The sequence below is a fragment of the Schistocerca americana genome, chromosome 7 (assembly GCF_021461395.2).
Source record: "Schistocerca americana isolate TAMUIC-IGC-003095 chromosome 7, iqSchAmer2.1, whole genome shotgun sequence".
Classification (NCBI taxonomy): Eukaryota; Metazoa; Arthropoda; class Insecta; order Orthoptera; family Acrididae; genus Schistocerca; species Schistocerca americana.
Window position 1 is genome coordinate 91,332,361 of NC_060125.1, and position 16,430 is coordinate 91,348,790.

General features: G+C 45.7%; 1 protein-coding gene across 1 annotated transcript in view; it reads right to left on the reverse strand.

The window, feature by feature from the left end:
- LOC124622212 (FAM172 family protein homolog CG10038) overlaps window positions 1-16,430 on the reverse strand; it is a 268,879-nt gene that overhangs the window by 118,973 nt on the left and 133,476 nt on the right. Inside the window, exon 5 of the mRNA XM_047147859.1 lies at window positions 596-715. Coding sequence (XP_047003815.1) covers window positions 596-715 — 120 coding nt within the window. The remainder of the gene's footprint in view (window positions 1-595; window positions 716-16,430) is intronic.

Sequence of the window (16,430 nt, forward strand, 5' to 3'; positions counted from 1 at the left end):
ACATGTTGCCTCCCTCTGAACCACCATTCACCTTTCCTCAACCCTCCCACTTGCTCCTTGCTGCCTTTCTTCCCTCTCCCACTCCAACGGGCACAACCCCTAATCCCAGTCTATCTGCAAAACTGCTGTCCCAGCACTGAGTATTCAGCCATTCAGATGGCACAATGGAGTTGTTTATAAACATACACTATGACTCATCCCAGTTCCATAAGAGTTATTTTTCATATGATATTCGTGGCAATAAATAAATGAGTAACTGGAAGGATAGAGGGATGAAAAAACAACTCTCTCTAGTCCAGTATCATTTTCAAGTTTAAAAAAAATTAGACCAAGAAAGGCACAGATTGTGGTTCAACTCATAGTCCAACTCCTTTTAATCATGTCACAGCTTCTTATGAAAGTTTTACTACTGTTGGACATGACAAATCAGTCATAAATGGCCCAAGTCTAGGAAATCAGCAGAAGAAGCAACAGAGAAAGATCAGGTTACATATTGCAAGCCGTTATTATCACATGTATGCATATTTAGTCCTTATTTTTCAGAGACTGTAGGGCATATTATATAGGAACACCCAAATACTATCATAACACTTACCAGGTCAACTGTAACCACTCCTCCGTAACTATGGGCGACAATTGCTATGTGCTTTGCTTTTGATTCCTTGACATAGTGCTTCCACACATAATCAGCATGTTCTTTAGGATCCCTGCTACCCTGCGAATAAAGTTACAAATTATGAAATAAAGAAAACAAAAGATTTAAATGACAAGATAAAAAACTCTGCCAATAAAGAATTAAAATGAGTGTGTTGCTGTTGGTAATTAAGAGCCACAACCTTCTGTAATTAAAAAAAAGGAGACGTGAAATCTGTATTACTTAACAGCTAAAATGGTCATTCCGTCCCAGTTGCAGGTTACCTTTCTAACGGCTTACAGGGGCAAAAATTTTCAGTATTTCATGTACGTATTGAACGATTTTAAAAATTTAAACTGCTGCCATAATCTACTCATTAAGAGCTATAATCTTACATTTAAGGTTTGACAATATACACTGAGGTGACAAAAAGTCACGGGATAGCGATATGCACACATACAGATGGCTGTAGTACCGTGTATACAAGGTATAAAAGGGCAGTACATTGGCAGAGCTGTCATTTGTACTTAGGCCATTCATTTGAAAAGGTTTCCAATGTGATTATAGCTGCACAATTGGAATTAACAAATTTTGAATGTGGAATGGCAGTAGGAGCTAGACGCATGGGGCATTACATTTCGGAAATCGTTAGGGAATTCAATATTCCAAGATCCACAGTGTCAAGAGATGTGCTGACAATACAAAATTTCAGGCATTATCTCTCAACACAGACAACACAGTGGCCAACAGCCTTCACTTACTGACTGAGAGCAGTGGCATTTGCACTGAGTTGTCAGTGCTAACACACAAGCAACACTCTGTGAAATAACTGCATAAATCTATGTGGGATGTACAACGAACATATCCCTTAGGACAGTGCAGTGAAATCTGGCATTAATGGGCTATGGCAGCACATGAGTCACGCGAATGCTTTTGCTAATAGCACTACATCACCTGCAGCGCCTCTCCTGGGCTTGGAACCATATCGTTTGCACCCTAGAGAACTGGAGAACCATTGCCTGGTCAGACGATTTCCAATTTCAGTTGTTAAGAGCTGATAGTAGGGTTCGAGTGTGGCACAGTCCCATGAAGCCAAGGAACCAAGATGACAACAAGGCACTGTGCAAGCTGGAGATGGCTCCATAATGGTGTGTACTGTGTTTACATGGAATGGACTGGGTCCTATAGTCCAACTGAACCAATCAGTAACAGGAAATAGTTGTGTTCGGCTACTTGGAGACCATTTGCAGCTATTCACGGACTTCATGTTAGAACAATGATGTCATGTCAATGGGCCACATTTGTTCGTGATTGGTTTGAAGAACATTCTGGACAATTCAAGTGAATGATCTGGCTACCCAGACCACCAGATGTCAATCGCATCAAACATTTATGGGACATAATCGAGATGTCAGTTAATGCACAATATCCTGCACCAGCAACACTTTTGCAATTATAGATGGCTAAGGCGGCAGCATGGCTCAATATTTCTGCAGGGGCCTTCTAATGACTTCAGTCCATGTCACATGGAGTTGTTGCACAATACTGGATGAAAGGAGGTCCGACATGATATTAAGAGGTGTCCCATGACTTATGTCACCTCAGTGCAGGTCAAGCATTAAAGTTAGAAAGTGTATATGTCATGAGGCAGTGTAACTCAATGCGTACAAATTATCCAGACTATATTCATCATAAGAGCACTTAGCAACTTACAAGATATTTTAAACATAGTTTCAAACCTTTTCTACATATTTTCTCACTTACACCCCTACAAATTAATGAAAGGAAAACAGTGTATCGCTTACTAAATGTCCGTGTCACATCTGTAAAGTAATCACACATTTGGGCATGTATGGGAGTTTAATTCTTTAAATAATAGGGGGTAGCAGGAGGTTACTGCTAAATGTGGGCATTCTTGAACAACAGTGTATGTTTTAAGCAATGGCACATGAGGGTGGTTCGATAAGTCTGGTAAATTTCAATGAAAGAATGGAACATTTTTGTTGCGCCTTTATGGTTGGTAAGCTTCATTATTCCAAGGACCATATAAAGAATTTTAATAAAATACAGCATACAGTTCATTGTTGATATCCACCTGAATTATCCAGCGAGTCAACTGTGGATGAAAATAACGAAAACCAAGTTTTGTGTTGTTATAAAACATTTTCATTTGAAGGGTTGGACAGTCACCCCAAATCAAAACAGAACTGGATGAAGTTCACGTGGACTATGCATCACCACTCAATGCCGTTTACTTTTTAATGAATTTAAATGTGGGCAGACAGGCACACTCCAGCTGTTCAACTGAGGAAACCACTGACAAAGTTCATGATACGGAAATGCAATACTGCTGAATCACTATTCATGAGATTGCTGAGACTGCAGGCGTGTCAACTGAACGAGTTTATAATATGTTGCACAGACTGGTTATGAAGAAGCTAGGTGCGAGGTGGATGCTGCAGTTGCTCACATTCAACCAAAAGCACATCAAGCACAACATTTCGACACAATGTCTTATGAAGTTTAAATGCAATCCACATGACTTTTTACACCTATTTGTGACTGTTGAAGAAACCTGGAGTCAAAACAGCACTCAAAACAATGGACAGAGGGTGGTGAAAGTGTAACGAAGAAGGCAAAGACCATTTTGTCTGCTGGTAAGATGATGGCCACTGTTTCTTGAGATTCCCAAGGAATAAACCTCATAGGTTAATTGAAAAAAGACAGAACCATAGTATGCTTAATTGTTGTCTTGTTAAAAAATTGTGTTGCCGGCAGCGGTGGTCTCTCGGTTCTAGGCGCTCACTCCGGACCAGTGCGACTGCTATGGTCGCAGGTTCGAATCCTGCCTCGGGCATGGATGTGTATGATGTCTTTAAGTTAGTTAGGTTTAAGTAGTTCTAAGTTCTAGGGGACTGATAGCCTAAGATGTTAAGTCCCATAGTGCTCAAAACCATTTGAACCATTTTAAAAGTTGTGTTGGGTGGAAAAAGACCAAGTTTGGTATGCAAAAACGCATTCTTTCATCAGGATAATGCACCGTTCCACACACCAGAGATCATAATGATGAAAGCGTACAAATGGGTCCTCGAATTGGTTTCTCATCCACCCTATTCACCACACTTAGCTCAAAGTGACATCTTCCTGTTCCCTAACTTGAAACTTTGGTTTTCTGGAAACAAATTTTCATCAAATGAGGAACTTATAGTTGTAGTCAATGAGTATTTTTCAGAATTTGACAGAACCTATTTTTCCGGTGATGTGGAAAATTGGAGGATCGCTGGATTAAGTGTACAGCCCTCAAAGGAGATTACTCAGAGAAGTAAGGTGAGATGATTATGAAAAACATTCCTTCTTGCTTTTTTACCATGCTTATCAAATCACTCTCATACATTTACAGGTTTTTCTATGCAAATATCAGAAGGTATTTCAAGAAAAAATGAATGACAGACAACAGACCATTAGCCACATTTGAGAAAATGGATGAATGCACGAATAGTAAAGACGATGACTTACCTAAACTTTTAAAATACTCTTTCTAAGAGTTACAATTAAAACAAACTGACATACACTTACTTCTATTATTGCAACTAATTCAGCATCAATATCTACTCTCTACTAACCGCTGTGAAGCTGAACCACTTACCACGGCTTTTCCCCATACCATTTGCGTATGTAGTATAGAAAGAATGATTGCTTTAATTTCTCTGTGTGACTGTAATTAGTCTAATCTTGTCTTCACAGTACCTACAGAAATAGTATTTAGGAGGTTATAACATTTTGAAAAGGACAGCTGCTACTCACCATATAGCGGAGATGGTGACTGCAGATAGCCACAACAAAAAGACTGCCACAAAATAAGCCAGAGTTGTCAGATACTGTGGCCTCATGTGTGTGAGTTGCATTTGCATGTGTGTGTGTGTGTGTGTGTGTGTGTGTGTGTGTGTGTGTGTGTGTGTGTTGCCTATTTTCAACAAATGCCTTGTTGGCCGAAAGCTTATTTTGTGACAGTTCTTTTGGTGTGCCTCTCTGCGACTCTCATATCCACTACATGGTGAGCAGCATCTATCCTTCGCATAATATTGTTACATTCCATCATGTATATTCCACTGTTTGATTTAGGAGCCTAATGTTATATTCCTAGATTCCTCACTCAATGCTGGTTATTAAAATTCTGCAAGTAGTTTTTTGTATAATAGTTGACAATTGTCCTCAAGAATCTGCCAATTCTAGTTTTTCAGCATGTCTGTGGTACTCTCACGTAAGTCAAACAAACCTGTGACCATTTCATTTGTGTTGCCCTTCTTAGTCTAGTTTAATATCCCTTTCAGTCCTATATAGTATGGATCCCAACACCCATACAGTATTCTAGGATTGGCTGCACGAGTGTTTTATACGCAATCTCCTTTGTAGACAAGACTGACTGCATTGCCCAATATCCTACCAATGAACTGAGTCTGCCAATTGTTTTACCTTCAACTGAACCTATGTGATCACTGCATCGAAAGGAAAATTATCTCAAGAAAACTATAAAATTATCAGATAGAACTGCTGGTCAGTTCATTCCTCCTGGGCAAATGACATACATCCACAGAGGTACACACACTATTCTAGTTTTTGGAACTAATAAGGTTCTTGAGGGAGGAGGAGGAATTGGTCAGGGGTAGGTTACGGAAAAAGGGCAGGTCGCTCATGTCTGAGGAAGGGTGGGAGCCACCTGTCAGAAATAAGAGAAGAGATAAAGATGAAAAGGGCAGGAGGTATTAGAGAGAGTAAGACATCAAAGATATGCTATGATTTCTCAAGCCAGGCCCTGTAATGATATAATTTCTTTCTGATATCCTCTCCATTCACCTTCTGTCACCCTCCTAATCTCTGTAACATACTAGTCAAACCATATGAAATTCCCAAACCATTACACCAGCCCCAAGATTCCAACCATTGCAGTTGTAGCTGCTGTAAAACCTACTCCCTGAATACTCTCACTACCAGCTACTGCAGCCACACTTTTGATAAATCCTACAATATCAAAAGAAGAGCAACTTGAAAAACCATGGGTTTATAAACGACATGTGCCCACTGCACAGGGTTTTATATAGAAATGATCGCAACTAAAGTGGCTGAGTACAGAAGCACTGTTCACCTTGGGATCACCCCACATCAGTTACAGAACATGCTCTACAGCATGAATTGACTGTCTGCTATATCACACAAGCTATTTGAATAACCCTACCCAATACCAGTTACCCTGAATTCCAGAGAAGGGAACATGCAATCCAACACATGCTTGCATCTCTACATCATCAATCTCCATTAACACAATCCCACCCCTTCAACTCATTTTTCACCACCACCAACCACCACCTTTTCATTATGATACATAGTTTATCTCACTATTCCCTTGATTTACTTTTCCCTTTACTTTTTCATCTACATCCCCCACTCATACTATTGATTTCCTCTTCCTCTTAATCCATTTTTTACTCATCACCATCACCATCTCTGGATTGACTTCACAACATACTATCCAGAACCTCCTAATCATTCTGATGTGCCTCCCTTCCCACTTCATCTTTGTTTCCCCTCATCCCAACAAGAGAATGTCTGCCCTAATCGTGGGTTCCTAAATCCATCAATTTCTCCTCCATTACGAAGGAACCATGGACCTTGCCGTTGGTGGGGAGGCTTGCATGCCTCAACAATACAGATAGCTGTACCGTAGGTGCAACCACAACAGAGAGGTATCTGTTGAGAGGCCAGACAAACGTATGGTTCCTGAAGAGGGGCACCAGCCTTTTCAGTAGTTGCAGGGGCAACAGTCTGGATGATTGACTGATCTGGCCTTGTAACGCTAACCAAAACAGCCTTGCTGTTGTGGTACTGTGAACAGCTGAAAGCAAGGGAAAACTACAGCCATAATGTTTCCCGAGGGCATGCAGCTTTACTGTATGATTAAATGATGATGGCATCCTCTTGAGAAAAATATTCTGGAGGTAAAATAGTCCCCCATTCGGATCTCCGGGCGGGGACTACTCAAGAGGACGTCGTTGTCAGGAGAAAGAAAACTCGCGTTCTACGGATCGGAGCGTGGAATGTCTGATCCCTTAATCGGACAGGTAGGCTAGAAAATTTAAAAAGGGAAATGAATAGGTTAAAGTTGGATATAGTGGGAATTATTGAAGTTCGGTGGCAGGATGAACAAGACTTTTGGTCAGGTGAATACAGGGTTATAAATACAAAATCAAATAGGGGTAATGCAGGAGTAGGTTTAATAATGAATAAAAAATAGGAGTGTGGGTAAGCTACCACCGACAGCATAGTGAACGCATTATTGTGGCCAAGATAGACACGAAGCCCACGCCTACTACAGTAGTACAAGTTTATATGCCAACTAGCTCTGCAGATGATGAACAAATTGCTGAAATGTATGATGAGATCAAAAAAATTATTCAGGTAGTGAAGGGAGACGACAATTTAACAGTCAGGGGTGACTGGAATTCAACAGTAGGAAAAGGAAGAGAAGGAAAGGTAGTAGGTGAATATGGATTAGGGCTAAGAAATTAAAGAGGAAGCCACCTGGTAGAATTTTGCACAGAGCATAACTTAACCATAGCTAACACTTGGTTCAAGAATTATGAAAGAAGGTCGTATACATGGAAGAACCCTGGAGATACTAAAAGGTTTCAGATAGATTATATAATGGTAAGACAGAGATTTAGGAACCAGGTTTTAAACTGTAAGACATTTCCAGGGGCAGATGTGGACTCTGACCACAATCTATCGGTTATGAACTGTAGATTAAAACTGAAGAAACTGCAAAAAGATGGGAATTTAAGGAGATGGGACCTGGATAAACTGAAAGAACCAGAGGTTGTAGAGTGTTTCAGGGATAGCGCAAGTGAACAATTGACAGGAATGGGGGAAAGAAGGTCAGTAGAAGAAGAATGGGTAGTTTTGAGGGATGAAATAGTGAAGGCAGCAGGGGATCAAGTAGGTAAAAAGACGCGAGCTAGTAGAAATCCTTGGGTAACAGAAGAGATACCGATTTTAACTGATGAAAGAAGAAAATATAAAAATGCAGTAAATGAAGCAGGCAAAAAGGAATACAAACGTCTCAAAAATGAGATCGACAGGAAGTGCAAAATGGCTAAGCAGGGATGGCTAGAGTACAAATGTAAGGATGTAGAGGTTTATCTCACTAGGGGTAAGATAGATACTGCCTACAGGAAAATTAAAGAGACCTTTGGAGAAAAGAGAACCACTTGCATGAATATCAAGACCTCAGACGCAAACCCAGTTCTAAGCAAAGAGGGGAAAGCAGATAGGTGGAAGGAGTATATAGAGGGTCTATACAAGGGCGATGTACTTGAGGACAATATAATGGAAATGGAAGAGTACTGAAGGACCTGAGTCGAAACAAGACCCCGGGAATAGACAACATTCCATTAGAACTACTGATTGCCTTGGAGAGCCATTCCTGACAAAAATCTACCATCTGGTGAGCAAGATGTATGAGACAGGCGAAATTCCCTCAGACTTCAAGAAGAATATAATAATTCCAATCCCAAAGAAAGCAGGTGTTGACAGATGTGAAAATTACCGAACCATCAGTTTAATAAGTCACAGCTGCTAAACACTAACACGAATTCTTTACAGACGAATCAAAAAACTGGTAGAAGCCAACCTCGGGGAAGATCAGTTTGGATTCCGTACAAATGTTGGTAAACGTGAGGCAATACTGACCCTACGACTTATCTTAGAAGAAAGATTAAGGAAAGGCAAAACTATGTTTCTAGCACTTGTAGACTTAGAGAAAGCTTTTGACAATGTTGACTGGAATACTCTCTTTCAAATTCTGAAGGTGGCAGGGGTAAAATACAGGGAGCGAAAGGCTGTTTACAATTTGTATAGAAAGCAGATGGCAGTTATAAGAGTCGAGGGACATGAAAGGGAAGCAGTGGTTGGGAAGGGAGTGAGAAGGGTTGCAGCCTCTCCCCGATGCTATTCAATCTGTACATTGAGCAAGCAATAAATGAAACTAAAGAAATGTTCGGAGTAGGCATTAAAATCCATGGAGAAGAAATAAAAACTTTGAGGTTTGCCGATGACATTGTAATTCTGTCAGAGGCGGCAAAGGACTTGGAAAAGCAGTTGAACGGAATGGACAGTTTCTTGAAAGGAGTATGTAAGATGAACATCAACAAAAGCAAAACGAGGATAATGGAATGTTGTCGAGTTAACTCCGGTGATGCCGAGGGAATTAGATTAGGGAATGAGACACTTAAAGTAGTAAAGGAGTTTTGCTATTTGGGCAGCAAAATAACTGATGATGGTTGAAGTAGAGAGGATATAAAATGTAGACTGGCAATGGCAAGGAAAGTGTTTCTGAAGAAGAGAAATTTGTTAACATCGATTATTGATTTAAGTGTCAGGAAGTCGTTTCTGAAAGTATTTGTATGGAGTGTAGCCATGTGTGGAAGTGAAACATGGACGATAACTAGTTTAGACAAGAAGAGAATATAAGCTTTCGAAATGTGGTGCTACAGAAGAATGCTGAAGATTAGATGGGTAGGTCACATAACTAATGAGGAGGTACTGAATAGAATTGGGGAGAAGAGGAGTAGGAGTTTGTGGCACAACTTGACTAGAAGAAGGGATCAGTTGGTAGGACATGTTCTGAGGCATCAAGGGATCACCAATTTAGTACTGGAGGTCAGCGTGGAGGGTAAAAATCGTAGAGGGAGACCAAGAGATTTTTTTTTTTTTTGTGGTTTTAGGGCGCACAACTTCAATGGTCATTAGCGCCCTGACTACTCTAAGAATGCACCGCGAGGCACAAGTTGACCACAACAACTAAAAGGGAAAACACGATAAAAGACAGACTGACAGGCATAGGATTAAAAAACAGCATCATCAAATGTCCTTAGCGAGGTGTGTCAAATTGATAAAACGAAGAACACGAGCAGCTGCTCGTGGGTCATCCGCTAAAATGGCATCGAAAGTATTTGGCAGGTTAAGATCGAGGCGCAGTGTGTTAAGATCTGGACAGGACATTAAAATGTGTCTAACCGTCAGCAAGTGCCCACATGGGCAGAACGGCGCCGGCGCAGCCGTCAGCAGATGGCGATGGCTGAACCGGCAGTGTCCAATTCTTAACCGGGCTAAAACGACCTCCTCCCGCCGAGAAGGGCGTGAGGAGGACGTCCAAGCCACGGGAAGAGGTTTTAAGGCCCGAAGCTTGTTGTTGGTAAGTGCAGCCCAATCGGCATGCCACAGAGATAAGATGCGCCGACAAATCACCCTGCTAAAATCGGACGAAGGGACGCAACAAGAAGCTGTTCGAGGCTGGAGGACCGCAGCCTTGGCCGCGGCATCTGCAGCTTCGTTCCCAGGGATACCGACATGGCCCGGAACCCACATAAAGCTAACTGGAGAACCGACGTCCACCAGCTGCTGAAGAGAGCGTTGGATCCGGTGTACGAAAGGGTGAACCGGGTACGGATCACTGAGGCTCTGGATGGCGCTCAGGGAATCTGAGCAGATGACATAAGCAGAATGTCGGTGGCGGCAGATGTAAAGAACAGCCTGGTAGAGGGCAAAGAGCTCAGCTGTGAAGACCGAACAATGGCCATGGAGCCGGTATTTGAAACTTTGTGCCTCGACAATAAAGGAACACCCGACCCCGTCATTGGTCTTAGAGCCATCTGTATAAATGAAAGTCATGTCGATGAACTTCGAACGAAGTTCCAAAAAACGGGAGTGGTAGACCGAACCGGGGGTGACCGCTTTTGGGAGCGAGCTGAGGTCAAGGTGAACGCGGACCTGAGCCTGGAGCCAAGGTGGCGTGCGGCTCTCGCCCACTCGAAAGGTTGCAGGGAGGGAAAAAGTAAGGTGTTGAAGGAGGCGACGAAAGCGAACGCCAGGGGGTAGCAGGGCAGAGACATACAACCCGTATTGACGGTCAAGAGAGTCGTCAAAAAAGGAACGATAAGACGGATGGTCGGGCATTGACAGTAGCCGACAGGCATACCGACAAAGCAGTATATCGCGCCGGTAGGTGAGTGGCAATTCGCCAGCGTCAGCATGAAGACTCTCTACGGGACTGGTATAAAATGCTCCGATCGCAAGTCGTAAACCCCGATGTTGTATGGAGTTGAGGCGGCGTAAGATGGATGGCCGTGCAGAGGAGTATACGAAGCTCCCATAATCCAGCTTGGAGCGGACGATCGACCGATATAGACGAAGTAGGACGGTTCGATCGGCTCCCCACGACAGACCACTGAGAACACGGAGGACATTTAAAGAACGGGTACAACGGGCGGCCAAATATGACACATGTGGAGACCAGCTAAGTTTCCTGTCAAATGTAAGACCTAAAAATTTTGTCGTCTCCACGAATGGGAGAGCAACGGGACCGAGTCGTAAGGACGGTGGGAGAAACTCTTTGTAGCGCCAGAAGTTAATACAGACCGTCTTCTCGGCAGAAAAACGGAAGCCATTGGCGACACTCCAGGAGTAAAGACGGTCAAGAGAACGCTGAAGACAGCGCTCCAGGACACGTGTACACTGCGCGCTGCAATAGATGGTAAAATCGTCCACGAAAAGGGAGCCTGATACATCAGCTGGGAGGCAATCCATTATTGGATTGATCGCGATGGCGAAGAGAGCGACGCTCAAAACTGAGCCCTGTGGCACCCCATTCTCCTGGCGAAAGGTGTCGGACAGGACAGAACCCACACGTACCCTGAACTGTCGATCCATTAAAAAGGAACGAATAAAAAGAGGGAGGCGACCGCGAAGGCCCCATGTATGCATGGTGCGGAGGATGCCCGCCTTCCAACAGGTGTCGTAAGCCTTCTCCAAATCAAAGAACACAGCCGCGGTTGGGCGCTTCCGCAAGAAGTTATTCATAATGAAGGTCGACAAGGTAACCAGATGGTCAACAGCAGAGCGGCGCCTACGAAATCCACATTGTACATTGGTAAGTAGGCGTCGAGACTCGAGCAGCCAAACCAATCGAGAGTTAACCATTCGCTCCATCACTTTACAGACACAGCTGGTAAGCGAGATAGGTCGATAACTGGAAGGCAAGTGCTTGTCCTTCCCCGGCTTAGGAATCGGGACAACAATAGACTCGCGCCAGCATGCGGGAACATGTCCCTCAATCCAGATGCGATTGTATGTACGAAGAAGAAAACCTTTACCCGCAGGAGAAAGGTTCTTCAGCATCTGAATATGAATAGAATCTGGCCCTGGAGCAGAGGACCGTGATCGGCCAAGTGCGTTTTCGAGTTCCCGCATGGTGAATGGGGCATTATAACTTTCACAATTCGAGGAGCGGAAGTTAGGTGGCCTAGCCTCCTCTGCCTGTTTGCGGGGGAGGAAGGCAGGGTGGTAATGAGCGGAGCTCGAAACCTCTGCGAAAAAGCGGCCGAAGGCATTGGAGACAGCCTCAGGGGCCACAAGGACGTCATTCGCGACCTTCAAGCCAGAAACTGGTGAGTGGACCTTAGTGCCAGATAGCCGGCGCAGGCTACCCCAGACAACAGAAGAAGGAGTAAAACTGTTGAAGGTGCTTGTGAAAGCAGCCCAGCTGGCTTTCTTGCTTTCTTTGATAATACGACGACACTGAGCACGTAATCGTTTATAATTGATACAATTCGCCACTGTAGGGTGGCGTTTAAAAGTGCGTAAAGCACGTCGACGAGCACGTAAAGCGTCTCTACATGCTGCGGTCCACCAGGGGACCGGTACGCGACGTGGAGAAGAAGGAGGGTGAGGGATGGAATATTCAGCAGCAGCGAGAATGACTTCCGTGAGGTGTGCGACCTGACGATCGCAGCTTGTAAAGGTTTGATCCTGAAAGGTCGCCCTGGAAGAGAAGAGCCCCCAGTCTGCCTTGGAGATGGTCCAATTAGAGAAGCACGGAGAGGGGGTATGCTGCAGGAGATGGATAACACACGGGAAGTGGTCGCTCGAATATGTATCAGAAAGTGCATACCACTCAAACCGGCGTGCAAGTTGGGGAGTACATATAGAGAGGTCTAAATGGGAATAGGTGTGAGATGTGTCCGAAAGAAAAGTAGGGGCGCCAGTATTGAGGCAGACAAGATCGAGCTGGTTGAAAAGGTCTGCTAACAAGGAGCCCCTCGGGCAGGATGCTGGAGAGCCCCAAAGGGGATGGTGGGCATTGAAGTCTCCAGTTAACAAAAATGGTGCAGGTAGCTGAGCAATAAGTTGCATCACGTCTGCCCTGGTAACGGCAGATGACGATGGAGTGTAAACGGTACAAAAGGAAAACTTAAAAGTGGGGAGAGTAATGCGGATGGCAACTGCCTGCAGGCCGGTGTGCAACGTGATGGGATCGTAGTAAATATCATCCCGGACCAGCAACATAACCCCTCCATGAGCTGGGATACCTACCACAGGGGGTAGGTCAAAACGCACAGAGGTGTAGTGTGCCAAGGCAATTTGATCGCATGGGCGTAGCTTCGTTTCCTGGAGGGCTACGACAAGCGGACGGTGCGAGCGGAGCAGCAACTTCAAGTGCTCTCGGTTGGAGCGAATGCTGCGAATATTCCAGTGAATAAGTGCCATCGTAAGAAAGGAAAGATGAGAGAAGTGGTCACCTCGAAGGCCGCTTAGGGCCTGGCTTCGAGCGAGCACTGCCGCCGCTATCAGTAGGCGGACAGTCATCGTCCATTGGGTCTATAGGGTCATCGGCCATCTCGGGAGGATGGCCGGGAGGGGGAGCTTCCTCCGCCAGTGAACGGCCAGATGTACGGCGACCAGCGGTGCGGCCAGGCGAAACGGATGACGGCCTGGGGCGGCAGCCGCTGGGTGGCGCAAGAGAAGAAATGCGCCGTGGCGGGGAAGGAGAACTGTGCTTCCTATGCGCCTTTTTGGAAGGACGTGTAGTGGAAGTACCAGCCGAAGGCTGGGAGGTCGAGGTACGGAGGAAGTCTGCACGGGATGGTTCCTTCTTGAAGGCCCGTGCATCTGACTTCGGTGTCTTCGTCTTAGCAGAAGCTGAGGAAGGTGCTCGTGTCTGTGGGGTGATGGGAGGAAGAGGAGACGTCGACCGCGCGATCTTAGCACTGGCCGAACGGACGACCGTGGTGCTGAAGGTCAGATCGGATGTCTGGGTTGCTACCTCCCGGGTAGTCCGAGGAGAGGCGAGGACAGTACTGTATTCCCCCGCTGGGAGCAGCGTGGGCTTCCTACTAGCCAATAGCTTGCGAGCAGCCGAGGTGGACACTTTCTCTTTGACCCGAATTTCCTGGATACAGCGTTCTTCCTTATAGACAGGACAGTCGCGGGAGGATGCGGCATGGTCACCCTGACAGTTCACACAACGAGGAGACGGAGGTGGACAGTCACCCTCATGGGCATCCCTGCCACAGGTGACACATTTAGCCGCATTGGAACAAGACTGTCGAGTGTGATTGAAACGCTGACACTGGTAGCAGCGCGTAGGTGTCGGGATATAGGGGCGAACAGAAATAACCTCGTAGCCCGCCTTGATGCGCGATGGCAGCTTAACACTATCGAAGGTCAAGAAAATTGTCCGGGTCGGTACAAGGTCATTGTTGACCTTTTTCATGACCCTATGGACAGCCGTCACGCCCTGCTCAGCGAGGAATGATTGAAGCTCCTCGTCAGTCAATCCGTCGAGGGAGCCAGTATAGACCACACCACGAGACGAATTCAAAGTTCGGTGGGCCTCCACCCGGACAGGGAACGTGTACAGGAGGGTGGCCCGAAGCAGTTTTTGTGCCTGAAAGGCATTCTCAGTTTCTAGTAATAAGGTGCCGTTACGCAACCTGGTACAGGATTTGACAGATCCGGCTATGGCATCTACGCCCTTCTGAATAACGAAAGGGTTGACAGAGGAAAAATCCTTTCCGTCCTCAGTTCGAGAAACTACGAGGAACTGTGGGGCAGGCGGTAGTACTTTTGTCACTGTTGGCTGGTCACGTTTCCGTTTTTGGGTCGAAGTCGAAAGAGATGGAGTAGAATCCATTGCGGAGGAATCCCCCATGATTGCCAGCGTCTCCGATGGCGCGCTCCTTCCTTGTGGGGACCCTCTCAGAGGGCACTCCCGCCTTAGGTGAATGTTTACACCTCAGGTCACACCTCCCGAGAAACAGATGGAGGGACCAATCGGCATGGTCAGAAGGTATCAGCTCAGGCAATCACCCCTCCCCGGGCCTGGCCTTTACCAGGGGGTACGCGCGTGCCTTACATGTCTACCCAGGGCGGGGACTTACGCGTTACCCCGTCACCGGCTACGCGTGCGAACGCGTGGGTCGGCCTTCAGGCACGCACAGGGAGGAAGGAAGAAGAGGAAAAAGAAGAGAGAGAGGGAGAAAGAGGACAGACTGTCTCAAACGCCGAGGCGGAGACCAGAGAAGGCAAGGAGAAGAAGGCAATGAGAAAGCAAGGGGAAGAAGGCAATGAGAAGGCAAGGAGAAGAAGGCAATGAGAAGGCAAGGAGAAAAAGGCAATGAGAAGGCAAGGAGAAAAAGGCAATGAGAAGGCAAGGAGAAAAAGGCAATGAGAAGGCAAGGAGAAGGCAAGGGAAAGAGTAAGGAAGACAGTGAGGTGGAGAAGAGCAAAGAAAGGAACCAACAAAAGGAAGGAAGAAACGAGAAGTGAAAAAACCAAAAGGACCACGATGATAGGTCGTGGAACCGTCCGTCTCCGGACGCAGGCGCGAACTACCCCCGTGAGGGGGATGGACTCCTTTTAGTCGCCTCTTACGACAGGCAGGAATACCGCGGGCCTATTCTAATCCCCGGACCCGCAGGGGGGGACCAAGAGATGAATACACTAAGCAGATTCAGAAGGATGTAGGCTGCAGTAGGTACTGGGAGATGAAGAAGCTTGCACAGGATAGAGTAGCATGGAGAGCTGCATCAAACCAGTCTCAGGACTGAAGACCACAACAACGACAATTAGTTTTGAGAGCTAGAATAGGGATGTATTTTTAAGTGTGTCTATTGGCAGTATTGATGTTTCTCCCAAAGGAGAGAATTGGCCAGCAAACCTGTCTCATAATTCTACATTATCATTCTCTTTCACATCCCTACAAATTGTTGCACTCAAGTATTTGTATGAGTTGTCTGATTCCAACTAAGGAGGGAGGGGGGAGGGGGGGGGGGGGCAGGCATCAATCCGGTAATCAAATTCTTACCATACCCGTCCCGGCATGGCATCGTCGACTGTGGCAGTTGCTTCCCATGTTCTCTCCTGGAACTCTGCTACATCACATGGTAGAGGGAGTACATACACCAGATCTTTAATGTGTCCCCACAGAAAAAAGTCACACGGAGTGAGATCCATGGACCGGGAAGGCCATTTCATGAAACAGGAGTCCTCTTCTGTAGCACGGCCAATCCATCAATGTGGCAGCTACGTGTTCAGATCCCCACGAACTTCACGATGAAAATGGGGTGGAGCCCCATCCTGCTGAAAGGTGAACGGAGAGTCCTATTGGATTTGAGGCATCAGCCACTGCTGCAACATGTCCAAGTAGGGATATCCAGTGACAGTGCTCTCAGCGAAGAAGAAAGGCCTGTACAGTTTTCGACATGACAAGGCACAAAAAAAGTTCTGCACTAGCTCCAATTTGAATGGTTTCATAGACAGCTTCTATCACAGGACTTTCCACACTGTCACTGGAGCTATTACGAGTTCATGGGATGCACAATGCACCAATTTCTTTGGACTACTTATGAATGTCTCTTGTATGCGCTCCACATTCACTTCACTCACACTAGGATGTCCGCTTCTC